The 16,987-nt window shown below is 36.7% G+C and overlaps 1 protein-coding gene across 3 annotated transcripts in view; it reads right to left on the bottom strand.

Annotated features, from left to right (window-relative positions):
• WWOX (WW domain containing oxidoreductase) overlaps positions 1–16,987 on the bottom strand; it is a 507,992-nt gene that overhangs the window by 468,812 nt on the left and 22,193 nt on the right. For all 3 annotated transcript variants that reach the window (XM_082770295.1, XM_082770296.1, XM_082770297.1), the window contains exon 5: positions 9,503–9,609. In XM_082770295.1, the coding sequence (XP_082626421.1) occupies positions 9,503–9,609 (107 nt within the window). The remainder of the gene's footprint in view (positions 1–9,502; positions 9,610–16,987) is intronic.

Below are 16,987 nucleotides of genomic sequence, written 5' to 3'. Positions count from 1 at the left end.
TCCTGTACTTTCTTTCCCAGCTATTCACAAGGGATCTGGGATGTCTAACACAGCCTGAAGTCCCTTCAGTTCTGCCCACGACTAGATATTTACCCTTTCCCAAAGATCAATGCTTACATGAACCTAATAAGTTAAGGATCTTTTCCACTTTTGCAAAACAAGAGATACCGATCATAAGTTTGTTTTGAGTGATTTATTTGCATTCATAGACAGTGTCTACCAAGTCAGCTAAGCTGGATCAGATACGCCTCACCAGTTTACCATGTAGTAAAGAACCTGTAGTGTAAAATTAATCTAAGACCTTTGAAGTTGCCTAACAGTGTGTGTTTAGGACCTTTAGGACAAATAGCTCTGTGTTATCACAACCAACAAACATTCAAGGCCTAAGAGACCTGAAGGTGCTTCAGTTAAAACCAAACAGTCGGGCCACAATTTGTCCCTCGTAAAAATTACAGAACACCAAATTCTGTAATTACGTACATTTTCTTCCCCATCCAGAAGACTCAACAAAGCTTCACTGAGAGGGTTGTCACACACTGGAACATGCTCCCCAGTGAAGTAGTCACTACAACAAGCCTGTCGAGTTTAAGAAGCATTTGTTCTATGCACTTAATCACATGGTCTAAAATTTTGGGTAGACCTGTGTGGTGCCAGGATTTGGACTCGATGATCCTTATGGGTCCCTTCCAACTCAGGATATTCTATGATTCTAGTAATGAGACTAAGAAAACAAATCTTAAAGGAACAATTTCTTCACATTTCAGACTGCACACAGTCTGAATCAAACTAAGCTCTTTGGGATCTGAAAAGGATTACGACTCCAAAAACATAACTGCTGAGACATGACATCTCTTTGTTTTGGTCTTAATTTCAGAGCAACTTTTAGACCAAAGAACCTTTATGCATTTGTAAGTAACAAATAAATCAAAGAAGAGAACACAACACATACTAGGTTAGCAACAGGTTTGCATTTCACTTGACAAACAAGACTACTTTTTTCTATGGAGCATTCAGTTTCTTCAGCAAAGTGCTGAAAGTCTAATGACCACTCAGTTATTGCCAGCTAAATATTTTGCTTACAACTAATGCGATCAGATACTCCATCCTGTTCACTTGTAATAATGAAATAAACTAATGAAGCTGTTTTTTCACTGTAAAAATCAATTACATGGAAATCTATGAGATCTTGAACATAAGTGTTAGGGTTGTTTTGTTTACTTTTTTATAAAATTAGAGCAAAGAACCAATTTGGGGACAAATGACCCACCGGATTTCACCACGACTTTCATAAAAATTATCACAGTACGTATTAAATCATTAGCGAGACACAAAGCTGCCTGTTAGTTTTAAAATGCAGAGAATGAAACTCATTGCAGAAGCAAAAGAGGGCCAATAATATAATTACAACACTATGCCTGTGCAGCCAGAGTTAATGCTGTTATTTGACATTGCAAGGCTATGCTTTCTCCCATGAGCCTCAATGGAGACAAGGTTCACTCTAATTGGTTCCAAAGCACAACCTACCAACAACAGCCTTCCTCAGGACCAGGAATGGTAATTTCCACACGACTGTAAATAGTGTTTGCAAACAATACAAACATGGTAATAAGAGACTAGGTGGGTAATTAATGTGGTTACAAAGCAGCTTATTTGCATTTTTATTTAAAACTGCCTTCTTTAAAAAGCAGCTCAGATTTCTTTTTGCAAAAGGAGCCTTGGTTAAGGAATAGAGCAGTAATTACTCTCTTTAGGGGTTCTTTTATACATCCTTTAGGGAATTAGAATGAAAAGATAAGCAGAATTATAAAGGGAATCATGTAAAATATGAAATGCACTATAAACACTTAGTACTGTATTTACCATAAGCTAAGCTTGTCTTCTTCATTAATGGAATATATTACAAGCTTACGTTACAATCAGATTAATTGTGAAGATGGTTAAAAATATATATATATAACCAGCCACTTTAATTCCCCCTCTCTGCTCCCAGAACTTGCATTTAGAAATCTAGTGCCAGTAGGACTCAGTCTAGGAAAGAATGCATCTACCTGGACTGTATGTAACAAGAGGCTCAAACTTAACCATGTTTTCAGGAACAACGCCTCTCTTCACATAAAGCATAAAAAGGAAAGGACAAATTGACCGGACCACTGCAGAACTTTTTGATTTTTTTTTTTCAAATTTAAAAAAGACTCTTATTCTTTTCCTCCACAGTTAATAAACTCTGGATACTCTAAAGGAAAGAGCATCTGCAGACTAAAAAACAGTTACCATCAAGACAAAATGTCTAAGCAGGATGTTCTGGAATTCAAATCTATGTGACATTCTGTAATCTGTGGCTCTGCAGAACTGAAAAACCTTGGGTGGGTACCACGCATTTTTCCTGTAAATTGTCACATACATGCAAATATTATTAAAGAATCAAAAATCTCTGCTTTTCACTGACTATTGTTTAGTAAAGATCAAAACTTTTAATTTTCTGTAGACATTTTCAAGTAGATAATACAATCACACTTCCGAGAAGTATATTCCTGTTTTTTAAAAAAAATCTACTTTCACACGTATTATGGACGTTATTTTGAAATACAGATATCAACTATAACAGAATCAAAATATTTCCAAGATCCTACAACCACGTTGAGAAATTAAACATATATCACATTAATTAAACATTTTGAATTTATCCATGTTTACAGGAAATATAAGCTATATGAGGTCCTAAATGCTTGGAAAATGCCTACCAAATCCTTTAAAGCCTCCTGCATTCGCTCACGCTGACCAGCAGTCTCCTTTATATTTCATAAATGTAATTACTTTAAAATATCAGTGTATTTATCTGGACAATAAAACCCTTTCTGGAGTACAGTAATGGTGTGGGGCTAACTACAGCTGAGGACAGAGGTATGAAACGGTTCAGCTGTAGTCGGTACATCAGCTCTTGTGGAAATGGCATCAGTATTCAGAGGGATGCCCAACCCTGAAAGTTAGGGGCTTAACACATCTGCTATATAATTCAGACACTGTTTTACAGTGGTTTCATTACTAACCATAAAAATGGTAACAGTGGAACTGTATAAACAAACTGAACAGTGTTTTTACTGTAAAACATGAATGTAATATAAATATTTGTCTTTCCCTTTTCTCAGCATCTGTAATGAGAGCAAATTCATGCCATATGTTTATAGTGTACAGAAAAATAGATCTTAACAATTCATCCATGTAAATGTTGGTTAAACTGTTTAATGTTTTTAACTGTGGGGTTTTTTAAACACAATTTTCCTCGCAAATCGTTAAAAAGCTTCTTGCTGTTGTCAGTGGCCACATTCAGTGATTTGCAGCTGTTTTTAGATGAATCTGGCTGAAGATCTTGGAGATCACAGACTTCTCACTGATAACAAGGTCAATAGCTGGCAGGTTGGGCATGTCCTTGTGGCTAGTTACAGCCCCAAGACACAAACCTGCAAACCGAGAGAAACTGCCACCACAGAACACATTATTAGTAATGTGTTCAAAATGTGTTCAAAATTAGTAATGTCTTCAAAAATACAAAAGCAGCTGCTTACCAGCTTCTTATACTAACAGAGTGTATGAGCAGACTGCATTACATTTAATTCTGATTAGTGCTGGGTATGCATGCTGCTACTGCTTAAAATGACATCTATCACTGTTTAACAACTCACTTTCCACCTGTACCCAGGAAACAGCTTTGCTACATACAGAGTGCTTGCAAGGTGTCTCAGCAGAGCAGGTTACTAACAGGAACTTACTGAGCTCTTTAACATCATGGCCAACCCCTTTCACACTGGTCTCAACCAGCATCAGTGATAGTAACACCAGATTAATGCCTACATTATCAATTCTCTGCTAGTAAAACGAGGTCTGATTCAATCAGATTACAGTTAATTGAAAGATTCCTTCACTTCAGAAAGGTTTGGATCACACCCTTAAAAAGAAAAAAGCTTTGTATCAGCAGTGGCTATCATGTTTTAGTGAGTGCATCTGTGGCTGGAGGTGAGACATGCCAATACAGAATTTATTACATTACCAACTAGCTTGGTAAACGATACCTCTTTCTACAAGACCTTTTCCCCACAGCAAGGTTTGGATAACTGCTTTTATCTTGATTCTTCAACACGGTCGCTATTCAGAGCGCCAGAGGATGAAATATGTCTGTACACTGCAGGCTTTTATAACTGTATGCTACACTGCAATGGCATGTGCACACCAAGATTATGTAGTTTTAGAATGTCATGCTTAGAATGATACAACTCTTTATTACAAAATAATGACACCATATTAGAAATAATATTTTCACAGAAATATGTGTGCTCCACAGCGTAATAGTCTGAACTATTTTCCATTTTGAAGAGATTACTTTTTAAGACCTTTTATTTAGCACCAATTTGAAACTCCAATTCTATACTCAGTAACAGGCTGTGGCTCCATTCTGTATTTACTACATACCAAAAGCTGTCTTTTAGACACTCTTCATGTTTTTCCATAAGTGTCTGCTACTAATCATGATGAGATGCCCCCACTTAAGTTAATTTCCAGTAACAATGTCTTGTGCTGGTTCTAACATAAGCTTGGTGTCAAATGCCTGTTTCAGAAGTCTGACTGATTTACAGAAATACCTCAGAAAATTAACATCCAATAGACAGAAAAAGAAATTGTATCTTCTGTATCAAATTAACATCCGCTTGTACTAAGAGACTAAGACAACAATATTTTACAGAGCTATCTGTATGCTAAGCACTTACATGAAAAACAGTAAACCAAGGACACTGGTGGAGCTTAAACACTACTTGGGAAATTAGTCCTCCTTCCTTGAGGAGGAAACAAACTGAACACATGAAAATTTTCGCCCATGTTCTCAGTAAATGTGCCCAATTTGCCTCTCATCTTTCTGCACTTTGCAAGACTACAATTGGAATACAAAGACTCAGTTATCAGGTTTTAATTTAATTCAGTTACTTAATCAGCAAGAATATAAATCACTCATTAGGTGGAGAATACTTTGGGGGAAAAGAAGACAGCAAGGAGTGACGTGTATTTTGTTGTTTTCTTCACAGCCATTCTCGAGCTTCTCTGTCACATCTATACCTTGTAAATTCCTAAATATAAAGGAAATCCAAATTTTCTTTTTTCATTTTAATCCAATCTTTGACGTAGTTGTAGGTTTAACACTGAGGAATAATTACAAAAGAAACATTATACTTTTTATGAGATACTAAATTTACAATTTATCTTTTAATATCTACTTCAAAGACTATTTGACAGGAATAAATAAACGAGAGCTTCATGGCAAGAAAAGCTGTGATTTATGAAATATTTTATTATTCATTCTCTTAAGAATTTTCTTGAGAATACTGCTAACATCTGGAGCTATGCAGTCCTATCCAACCATTTTACTCATAGTCAATTAGAAAATTATATCAATAATAATGTAAAATAAATTACCTAGCTTCTCTTCCTGGAGCATAGATTTCAACGTTCGTCAGAGCAGCTATGTGTACAAACAGCACTGTAGTGTTTTTCATTAAGCCTTAAAGTCAATTAAGCTACGAATTGGAACAATCATTCCTCCTTTGCAAAGTATTGATGTTTTCTTGGCTGCTTTCAGGCCTTTTCACTACTCAAGGAGAGATTTATGTTTGACAATTTCTTTCTGATTAAAATGAATCATAACTCTAGAATTCTAATTTCCTCTTTTCTGAGCAACAAAATTATCAAACAGTTTTAAATTGATTTTGAATGTCACCGTGCATGAACAACATTCATTTTCAAGATATCAAATGTAAAGCTATACTGATCTCTCTTTTATCTGCTTTTACATACTTCCTCTCTTGCTTTCTCTCTCTATACTTACGTATTTAAAGACATTAAATTGTACAAATATAATCAACTCTACCTTTCTGTAGAAATTATCTGACAGACTTGCTAAACCAATCATATTAAAATTTGTCACAATGTTTTACGCACAAGACAATTACCTATTTGTAGTAGTAATAAAATATAATCTCCTGTAGTTTAGAAGGAAAATAACTGGAATACTGTAGCTTGCAAACGAATGTCAGTTGTCTAAAGTAATTAGCAAGTTGATGTGGCTAATCCCTGCTCAGATGGCTCAAATTCTCTATAAAGCAGCTCTTTTGGCATATATTGTTAAAAAGTTTTCTAGATTTGTCTTCAGCAGTCAATTAAGATCAGTTTGAATTTGTTTTTAAACATCCAGAAGAGCAGCTGATCTAAAGAACAAAAATCTTATCTCATCATTCCTCCTGTTTTCTCTATGTCTTAAGAGCTGGATTTTTCCATGCCATTTAGCATTTCCATTTTCTCATATAATCTTAATTTTCAGTTTTCAATATAAGCATACAAGCCAATTTTTAACTCTTTTTTTGGACTAACAACTTATTAAAAGTACATCAGGCACAAAGAAGAAGAGCCATATTTCCACAGACACTTATTTTATGGCACTCCGAACCATGAACTCACAAATAAGCTCACTAAGGGGATCAGGCTGGATGGTTTTCTTAAGTATTCTGTACTTCATTTCTGAACGCTGCATTACAGTAGATGCCACACACACACACACAACACATATTTCAGGATTGAGTTTAATAAATATCATCAAGCATAACCGTATCAAACCTTAAAATAACAACAGCTATTTTTACATCTTTAAGTCTTTCGTCTTCTTGCAAAACAGTGTTATTGCAGAACTTTCCTTGCTTTCTTTATAAGGAATTACAAATGTCCCATATGAAATGAGGATGAAAAAGGAAACGTTATTTGAGAAATTCAAACCTCAGGTTTTAAAGCATGCTGCCCCACAGAAAAAACAGTATTGGATACACATTGCTTTTGCTAATATGTTTGCTATAATTACAGAAATACAAACTGCATTATTAACATGGTACACTTACAATACAAACACATTAGCATTCCAAGTGGCAACAATGTTTTGAGTTGTAAAAGCATAGTTTGTGAAAATTAGAAGAAAAGGGTATTTGGACATTCAGTTGAAGAGTAGGCACTTATTTAACAAGTTTCCACCCCTCAAAATATTGGACAAAGACAGTATTTAGAGCACAGCTCAGAGACACATCAAAAACTTGTAACAAACCACAATGCAAGTAGGTAGCACTACTGCTGCCAAAAATACTGAGCAACATGAACATGAGGCTTTGTAAGGCTGCATCCTCAACAGATTTTTTGTTGTTGTTTTTCAAATTGATTCCGAATTGAAAAGTAAAGCTCAAGAAAACTCATTTACTTTTAATTATTTTGCTTTCCCTAGGAACAAAGGAGACAAAATACTGTGCGTATTTTAAAGTTTTTTATAGCAAATACAGCTACAGCTTGAGAATTTGTCTGAACCGTATGCAGAGATTGTTGACATTTTCCTGAAACTTTAATTTTAGCAAGGATTTTTCAATTAACAACTTCCTGCTCTGCTCTAACACCTATAAGCTAAAAATTAATATTTTATGTCAATATTTTAATATTAGTATCAATCAACCAAATTAATCTTTGTCTCTGTTTTCAATAACAGACTTTGGGGCAGGTTTTGTGTTTTCCTCAGGATTGCTTACAATTTGATGTAAACTTTAAGCTCTTTGTAATTCATCAACTAATTCTCTCCTGGTTACACACTCCAAGTAATTAAAGTTCAGTAATAACTTATTCTTTCTGCTCCAGCACCTGCATTTCATTTGTTTATTTTCCCAGAGTCATAAATCTGAGGGACTGTCAAAGTGCCATAATATTAGTGCAATAATCAAAGTTAATTAGTCCCTCTCAATAAACAACAACAAAGCCATTACAAAGATGCATTGAAGGTTTTCCAGCTACCCAGTTTACAGATGAGATTCTTTTCTGAACAATTAGAATTTGAAAACTGTTAGTAAATAAATGTAGTGTTTCTGAACTAATTTGAAATTCACTGATCTTCATTCAATTACCAATTCATTAACTCCTAGTGAGGTAATACAGGTACTAAGGCAAGTATTTCCTGAAGTCCCATTTCAAAATGTTCAAAGATAAGCTCAGAAATAAGGGAGCAATGTGATATTTTTAATTAAAATAAGGCCGCACTGAGTGTCTTTTATTCTAAGTAAACATATTTAAATGTATATAGCTCTATATTAATTGGGCAAGGACTGCTAATATCAAGACAGAATATGTCCAAATACAGCTCTGATGGAAGGGAATGGACAGGCAAGCTTTAAGAGACACATGCACTATGCTTGCCCAGATTGGAATTTTTTTTTGGAATTACATGTCATTGAAAATGTCATTGAAACGAAGACCAAAAAGACAGCTTTAATATGAAGTACTGAAGGGGAAAGGAAGATATTTTTCCTTCCCAATCCTTTAGTGTAAATCATTAATATCATAAGAGCAAGAGAAAAAGGTCTAAATGCAAAAACTTTGTTTCTTGAAGAAACTTGTGGTTACAAAAGCTAGCAGTATTATAAGCATCACTTGTTTAGAAATACTTGTAAATAAGCACTGTTTGTTTTGCACTAATAAATACCATCTCTAGACTACTTATGTGTAAATATTAATACTACTGAGTGCTCTCCCATATCATCTGGGAGCAGCTGAAATATTTTCAGAGCTTGGGAAATGGACCTAAAACACTCGTCACTATAATTCTAGCAGGACAGAAATAAAATTCCGAGAACCTGACCCTGCAGTTTATTACGCAAGTGTAGGGTATAGGATTGTGTCAACAGATTATCTCAAGTCAGCAGTCAAAGCAAGCTTGGGCAGAACTAGCCTGCTATCCTTACCAGCAAGTAAATGATTGTGGGAGGAATAAATTAAGAACATTGAATAAATTTTAATAAGGGCCTTAGAAGACCCCCAAAAAGGGAGGAGGGGAGAGCTAGGAGTCAGAGAGAAACAAAGGAATAAAAAGCACTGGGGGGCTTGTATTAGCATGACAAAGTGTAGAAAAATTAAAGAGAGGAAAGAAACAGGAAGGAAAAAAAAACATCGAGACAGACTGCCTAGCAGCACTGGTTATTTGCATGATGGACAGGGAAGATAGGAAAGCATTTTTGGTTTTGAAAAGTGTAAGGATTATTCCCCCAAATCTCCCATAGTACAAAAAAAAAAAAAAAATGTCTATCTGATACCTGAGTGCATACACTCTCCTTCAGTGAGTTCTATATTTGGGTTCTGGAATCACTCTGTCCTACAACCTGTGAAACATGCCTCAGTGGTTCTTTCAAACTTTCTAAGCACTACAAAATGTCTGTATACACATAGATAACAGCATGCAAAGCCTTGCAGTCCAATGTGACCGCGTGAAATGAAGAACCTGTCACAAGCACCAGTGACTGAACAACAACATATTACAAAATAAGATAAATTCCCTTTTCCTTAGATCTTACATGAAAACACATGTATTTAACTGCTTGTACTGCACAAAAGACTCCACATCCTGAAAAACATAGCTTAACGTTGGACACTACATACATTCACTTACCCATTCCCCAAGAATGCGTTGTACAGCATCATTGCCTCTTGACATATTTCTGCAGGCCAGGATAACATAAGCCCCATGCAGTGCAAAAGACTTTGCAGTTTCAAAACCTATGATAAAACATTTTCCCCGTCAGAAATAGATCTCAGTGACAAAACAGCTACAAATTACCTGAAAGGTGAGCCACATGCTGAAGTACTCTAGCCCTACCTGCAGTCTGAATACATGCCTGCTAGTCACCTGGAGCCAGCTTTTCAGAGCACACATGGAAAAAGGTACAGACCTCACTTTGAGCAGGATCTTAGGGGCTACAATTGTATATATTGTGCAGGAAGCTTGGGATCTTCAAAACGAAAAACCAAATTTCTCTGTCTTGGTGTCTTCAGTTAGAAAGCAGAGCTATACTTAACTCCTTACTTGTCTGACTGTGAAGAATAAGCCAAAAAGCAAGACTACAGACCTGTTGTGCCTGGCAAGACATTGCTGCAAGTGATAGAGCATTCTGAGACCAAGTTCTGCGTACTTCAGATGCACAGCTGGCCTTTGACATATCAATTTGAGAACCACCTGTGGCATCAGGAATCACATAAGTGAATACAAATAAAAATCACATGGGGATAATTGCTTCTTTTTCTGATCTGACCAGCATGCGACCTGTCAAATGCTTCTGCACAAAAACAGGGACCTGAGAAATACACAAGCATTAAACCATTCCCAGGATACAGCTGTCAAGTTCATTCTCAGAAAATGAGGTTTTGCCTACATAGATTAAAATACTGTATTGGATTATATTATCCAAGCACTTTAAAATATTTCCTAAAATTGCTTAAATAACCTGTATAAATTCACCTCACTTTGTCCCATCATCAGTTGATGCAGAACAACTTTTCACAATTGTTCTCGTTATTAATTACATGCAGTTTCAATATACTGGATGAAGTATCATTGGGCTACATAGGTGACTGGATGAACCAAATGACACAATGAAAAACTAATCCATGAAAATATCTCCCTTTTTGTGTAACTCACTAGCATGACTTAATCTGAAAATATATTCTTTCTAAATCCAAAAGAAGAGGGCAGATAGTTCACATCTCACTGCAATTAAAGTGCAGCATTAATGTATATCCATTTTTTTTTCTTTCATACACAGAATAAAGTTTGAATTCCTAAGTGAATTCCTAAGCCTCTATACACAATCTTTTTTGCAATACTATTAATCAGTTCTTCCCCATTCTGAATTTGAGCACTTAATTTCTCCTTTCCAAAAGGACACTTCAGACTTCAGTCTGATTATAGTCTGTTTATTTGGGACTGTTCTGAAATTTGAGATCAGTTCAAATTATGGAAGTGTCCACCAAGAGCAGCAGCTATCCCCTTTTTGCATCATTTTTTGCAAGCTATGCATGTAAGCTCTGTTTCACTGTCCAATTCATTAAGAAAAAGCTATACAGAACTTGGTCCAAGATAAACCTTATTTAATTGGAAAGATCTGTGACAATTTACACTAGGAGATGATGAGTTCTTGGGAGTGCAAAATGCCCATAAAGTGCAGAGACTTGAGCCAGAAACTGGGTTTCTATCAAGGGTGAGCTAGCACATGTTTGTGATCTATTCAATAGTATCACTGGGTACCCATTTCCATGGAGAACTGTAACAGTGAAAGAAATTTCCATCTAGCTGAAAGAGGCATAACATTGCTTAATGAGTTCCAATTAGACAAGCTTAAACTAGAAAACGAAGACAAACTGAAATGCCCAGCAATTTGAGCATATGAACAAGTCAAAGAGAAGAAATATTTGTTGTAGCTCTATGACATGTAAAGCATATTCACATTTTCATTTTAAAAATTGTTTACCAAAAATACTATTAAGATAGGCTGTCTCACTTCCAAAACACCCTGGAGCAACAAAATTCAGAGCACAAGACATAACTTACGTTATAGAAGCAACAGACATCAAGACAAATTTAGACCATTTTCTGCAATTACATACTTACGGTATTTAAGTCCATGCAATTTTCTTGTATCTCTTTTAAAGCCATTCATTGTACCAAGCAACTTTAATTACCTGGGTAATTCACTGCATGCACATGAATTCAGCTACAGCATATGCAAAGATTTCCCCTGTTCCTAATTCCACCTTAAGTGTATTTAATTAGAATTTTTCATATAGCTAATGTAAGCTAATAGTGCTGTGGTATAACATGTCTAGCTGTATACTTCCTGTTTTGCACAAAAAACACACTTATTTCTACCAGCTTATCACATTGCTAAAAACTAGATGGAACGCCTGGGAACATTTTTTGTGTTATACAAAGACCTAGAGCTGACAGCCAGTTTAATTTGCTAAGCACGATGATGTTTTGCTAACTTTACCCCATGTCATGTTTTGTACAAAATAATAAATTCCATGTCATTCTCAGTTACAGTTAATAACTTGATTTTCATTATAAACTAAACTGAGAAAAAATAAAATTGAATTAATTACTCCAGATTTAGTTAATAATACCACCTGGATTCTTCCTTACAAAGATGGAGTGTTTAAAATCCTCCCTTTAGACCTTGCTCCTCTCTGCAGTACCAGTGTACTGTTCTTCTCCCTTAGGCAGACGTGGTCTGAAACTTTTTGAGAAAGTATGTGCTTTTTAAAAAAAAAAAAAAAAAAAAAAAAACACCTTTTTGGAGAGTTTTTAAACCAACAGTCCCTCCTTCCATTCAAAATACAGCCACAAGCCAAGAAGTATTGATGGGTCCACCCCAAACCACAGAATTATTTCCATTCAACCATCGAATTAGTGTTTATAGGTAGGGATTGCATATAACTATTACTATTTTGTCTTCCTTTCACTTAGTTTGTGTAGAGCATAATCCATAAGAGGCATTTTCAGACTGTCTGCCAGATGAAATTTATTAAGAATAAGAGGTGCCACAATTACTACTTCACTGGTGTTTACCTACCAACTTGCTCAGTCTTCTCAAGACTTCAGCATTTTAGATATGCCACAAAAATAGATCTTTACAGACCTGAAAGTCCCTAATAAGCAGTAAAATTAATTACCTTCATTGTTTAAGAAACTATGAAGGAGCTTAGAAAGCTGCAACTTTAAGCTGAAGCTTGTGAAGCAAAATTTAGGAAGTACCTTGGTATCTGACTCCGTTTTACAGCTTTAGCAATTTGTTTCTCCTGCAAAAATTTGCTTGTCTTCCCTCCTCCAGTGTTCCACAGATAGAAGGGGGAAAAAGCTTCTCTAATAGTGGAAAACTTTTAAGAGACTCATTGTGTTAATATAAGTTCACCCACACCATTCGTCCTTCAGCAAAATGTAGCTGTGTTGTCAACAGAGTAAATCTTTTTAAAACATTAGTCTCCCACAAGGCTGAGTATTTTATGTAGTAAACTATTTAAACTTTGTAAAGAGAAGCCTTACCTGCCTATAAAAACTTCATTGAATCAAAATACACATTGAATGTGGTTTCATACACCAAAGTTGAATCACAAACATCAAAAACACTCAAAAACACTAAAGCCTCCAAACAAATTCATAGTAGGGTTAAATAAAAAGGGAAATCAAAATGCTTATGTTAAGGAAGTGCTTAGTTGATGGACCAGAACCACCTCAATTCTACCCATAAGTGCAACTTGTGGAGTTCAAAGGAACCAAAGGCTTCTTTAAAACAATTTCACTTTGAGACCGCAAGCACCAGTATGTGCTGTTACAATGGCACAGCCCTTTCACGAAGGAACATTAACAGCAATGATACCGCTTTCTTTCTCATCAAAAAAATCTTCTCTAGTGGTGAATCTCCCCTGCACCGCAGTGCTGGTGTATTGCTGCTGCAGAGCTGATTTGACCCACATATAACAGATGGCACCATCTACTGCCACCAAAAACTACTGTCATTGACATTGCATGTTCCAGCATGGTCCCAGCAGCGGGCGAAGGGTGTATGACAGCAGGAGTCTGTGTGCAGCCCAAGGTGTTGCTGTTGTGTGCCCAGTTTCAACTATTCATATCCTCTGGACTTCAAAGCATGCAGCCCCAAAAGAGTTGCAAGACTTGAATATACTTCCTAGTTGAATATACATCCTAGTTACTAGTTATGAGGGTTTTTTGTTTGTTTGTTTGTTTGTTTGTTTTTAACTGAGGAACAACACAGAGAACATATTTGAACGTTAAGGACAGCCAATTACAAAGAACAAGGCAGATACTCCCCCAAACGTGATACAAGAGCAACATGCTTAAATCACATATGCTTTGGAACAGCAGCTGTATCAGATGTAAATCCTCTGTACAATGGATTGTTCAGCAATTGTTTTAGAAAACTAAGACAAACTTCAAGCAATTGCCCTGGAAATCTCAAGAGACAAGACCTTCCTGAGGCTGGCTACTCTTGCTGCTGTTGCTCCAGCTGAATGAGCTCTAATTTGACACTCACGAGTGACAATATTGGTTAAATATAAGAAATGCATGAGGATAACACATTACAGCACAGCTCTCAGCATCAACAGCTAACCTAGAGGACAGATAGCAGAACTAACAGGAGATACGTGGACAGCAAGTGCATGGAATTTCCTACAGGCTTTTAAAAGCCTTAGCCCTTTACTTACATTGTGCTTTTCAAAGGCTCAAGAATTAACACTTAAATTTCAATCTGCATAGTCTATGACGATTTTTAACGCCGTGCTCTCGCATTCTTGTCTATCTGCTGTTGACTACTATCAGCAAGGTTGGGGACAGATTTTCAGCTAATTAATGAGCAGTTAGCATCGCTCAATTAATGCCAACTCAACACACACCAGATGAGTATATGACTGTCAAGCAGTTCAAACTCCTCTATAAAACAAAGTAATTCAGTGTGTAGAAGAGTATCAAAATATCAAATTGGACAGCAAGAAGTCCATTTTGCTTGTGGGACATTTTGTAAAGAATTTGCATCAGACATTTATATGTTTTAAAGCAACATTTATTTTTTTTTAATTCCCAAAACAGGCAAGAATGTTTTAATACAGAAGAAGACAATTCAGAAAAGAGCAAGACTTATCAGCTTCTCTGCCTTCTCCAAAACACTCCAGGATACCTTGGATCTGTCATTTACAACCCACTTGAACAGCAGTGATGCCATCTTTCTTTCACAGAATCACAGAATTTTCTAGGTTGGAAGAGACCTCAAGGTCATCGAGTCCAACCTCCAACCTAACGCTAACAGCCCTCCACTAAACCATATCCCTAAGCTCTACATCTAAACGTCTTTTGAAGACTTCCAGGGATGGTGACTCCACCACTTCCCTGGGCAGCCTGTTCCAATGCCTCACAACCCTTTCAGTGAAGAAGTTCTTCCCAACATCTAACCTAAAACTCCCCTGGCTCAACTTAAGCCCATTCCCCCTCGTCCTGTCACGAGGCACGTGGGAGAACAGGCCAACCCCCACCTCGCTACAGCCTCCCTTGAGGTACCTAAAAAGAGTAATAAGGTCACCCCTGAGCCTCCTCTTCTCCAGGCTGAACAAGCCCAGCTCCCTCAGCCGCTCCTCGTAGGACTTGTTCTCCAGGCCCCTCACCAGCTTCGTTGCCCTTCTCTGCACCCGCTCAAGCACCTCGATGTCCTTCTTGTAGCGAGGGGCCCAAAACTGAACACAGTACTCGAGGTGCGGCCTCACCAGAGCTGAGTACAGGGGGACGATCACCTCCCTAGCCCTGCTGGTCACGCTGTTCCTGATACAAGCCAGGATGCCGTTGGCCTTCTTGGCCACCTGAGCACACTGCTGGCTCATATTCAGCCGACTATCCACCATCACTCCCAGGTCCTTCTCTGCCTGGCAGCTTTCCAACCATTCCTTTCCCAGCCTGTAGCTTAGTCCTCTATTTAAAAGCCTACAGGGTTTGTTTGCTTTTAGTTTCTTCAAAATCATTTCTTCCCTTCTCTCCAACGATAGGAGAACTCTGGAGGCCCTGAGATTCTTCCTTTGTGCATCGGTAATGATTTAAAGTGGTCATGACTCTAGCCTTTCTTGAGCCCTATGTCACAGTCAGTTTGAATGTAAACTACAAGGAACTGCAGAATAAAACCTCTTTCCCTTCCACTACAGTAAACAGCAAAATCAAGTAAGTGAACAAAAGTAGTCTGTGGAATTGAGAGCGAAAAGCATTAGCCTGTTTGTATTACATATTTCTGGTCTTTCATACACTGATGGATTACTTATGTACCATAGAACAGTGAAAACCAACTCTGGTTTTGTAAGCATGAGCATTTTGTATCACTAAAAGTGTGTATTACTTTCCCAGCTGTGGTCAGTTTGTTTTTTCCACTACATTGTTCTCAAACTTCCATGTTACTTTCCGAATTACAGCAAACACCTCTTAAATTCTTTATAAACAGAAAAGCCTATTTTGCAAAGTCAAGTTAATTTTCAGAATACATCTGGGTTGGTTTTTTTTTGGTCGGTTGGTTTAAATGTCTATATTTTCTTTTAATACAAAATGAAGAAGAGAGACTTGTACCGAGTCATACCCCTGTAAACTAGCAGCTGGAAGATCAGGATTTTCCCCTCCCCCCTCCCCCCCCAAATACGGTATTAAATTGCAAGCAAAAATCCTCCCACTTCCCATGAAAAGGAAGTTTATTTGTACAATTTGGTTGTTCTTGGGAAAGAATAATAATTCTACATAATCTTCATATAGTAAAGGGGATAGACTTTAAAATTATGCAATCCAGAAAATATGAAAACTCAATTAAAATATTCTTGACACTAAGCAATTAAAAAAAAAAAAAGTATTTTGGCCTCCTCCTTTCAAGGGCAGTACAGCCACAAGATTGAGAGCATGTGTTTAAACAAGTGTACAGAACAAGCAAACTCTTTCCTTTGAGCAGAAGTGATACAAAAGAGAATGTAAAAAGCAGGATTTTTTTTTTTTGTTATCTCCTTGCTATGAGTTTTTTCCAGGAGAGCAGAAGAAGAAAAAAAAAAAAACTCAGAAGTTTCCTCTTCAACTCAGCATAGAGCAATACATAGCACTTCAGTTTCACATTGGTTTTAAGACTTTTGGGACAAGGAAAGTGTTCTTATTCCAATATGCTTCTACAATACAAATCCAACACCTAGCTAGAAAACCTATGCCACGCAAATGGCCAGCACACTCTTGGCAGCGTTAAGCCAAGCAACAGAGCTCAGTATGCATGCGTCTTTTTAAATATTAATATTCTGATAAGCCACAACATTTTTTCACTCAACCATCAGAAGCTCATCTGCACACTGGATTGTCATCTCAAGCTTATAGCTGATTTTCTTCTCAAACTTAGAAGTAAATAAATAAAAATATCACAAAACTATTTTTCCAAGCAGATGTTGCTCCCTTCAGTCATCCTCTGCTTTGAAAACAGAACCTTTTTCTTGGATCAAGAGTAAACTTGAGTTTTACTTAAAAGGGATGGAAATAAAGAAGAGGACACAATTTTAAAATATATATATATAAATTTTTAAACATGCA

Source organism: Aythya marila (genome assembly GCF_965140915.1).
Source record: "Aythya marila genome assembly, chromosome: 12".
NCBI lineage: Eukaryota > Metazoa > Chordata > Aves > Anseriformes > Anatidae > Aythya > Aythya marila.
The sequence above is the reverse complement of the archived record's forward strand: the minus strand, read 5'-3'. Positions and strand labels throughout refer to the sequence as shown.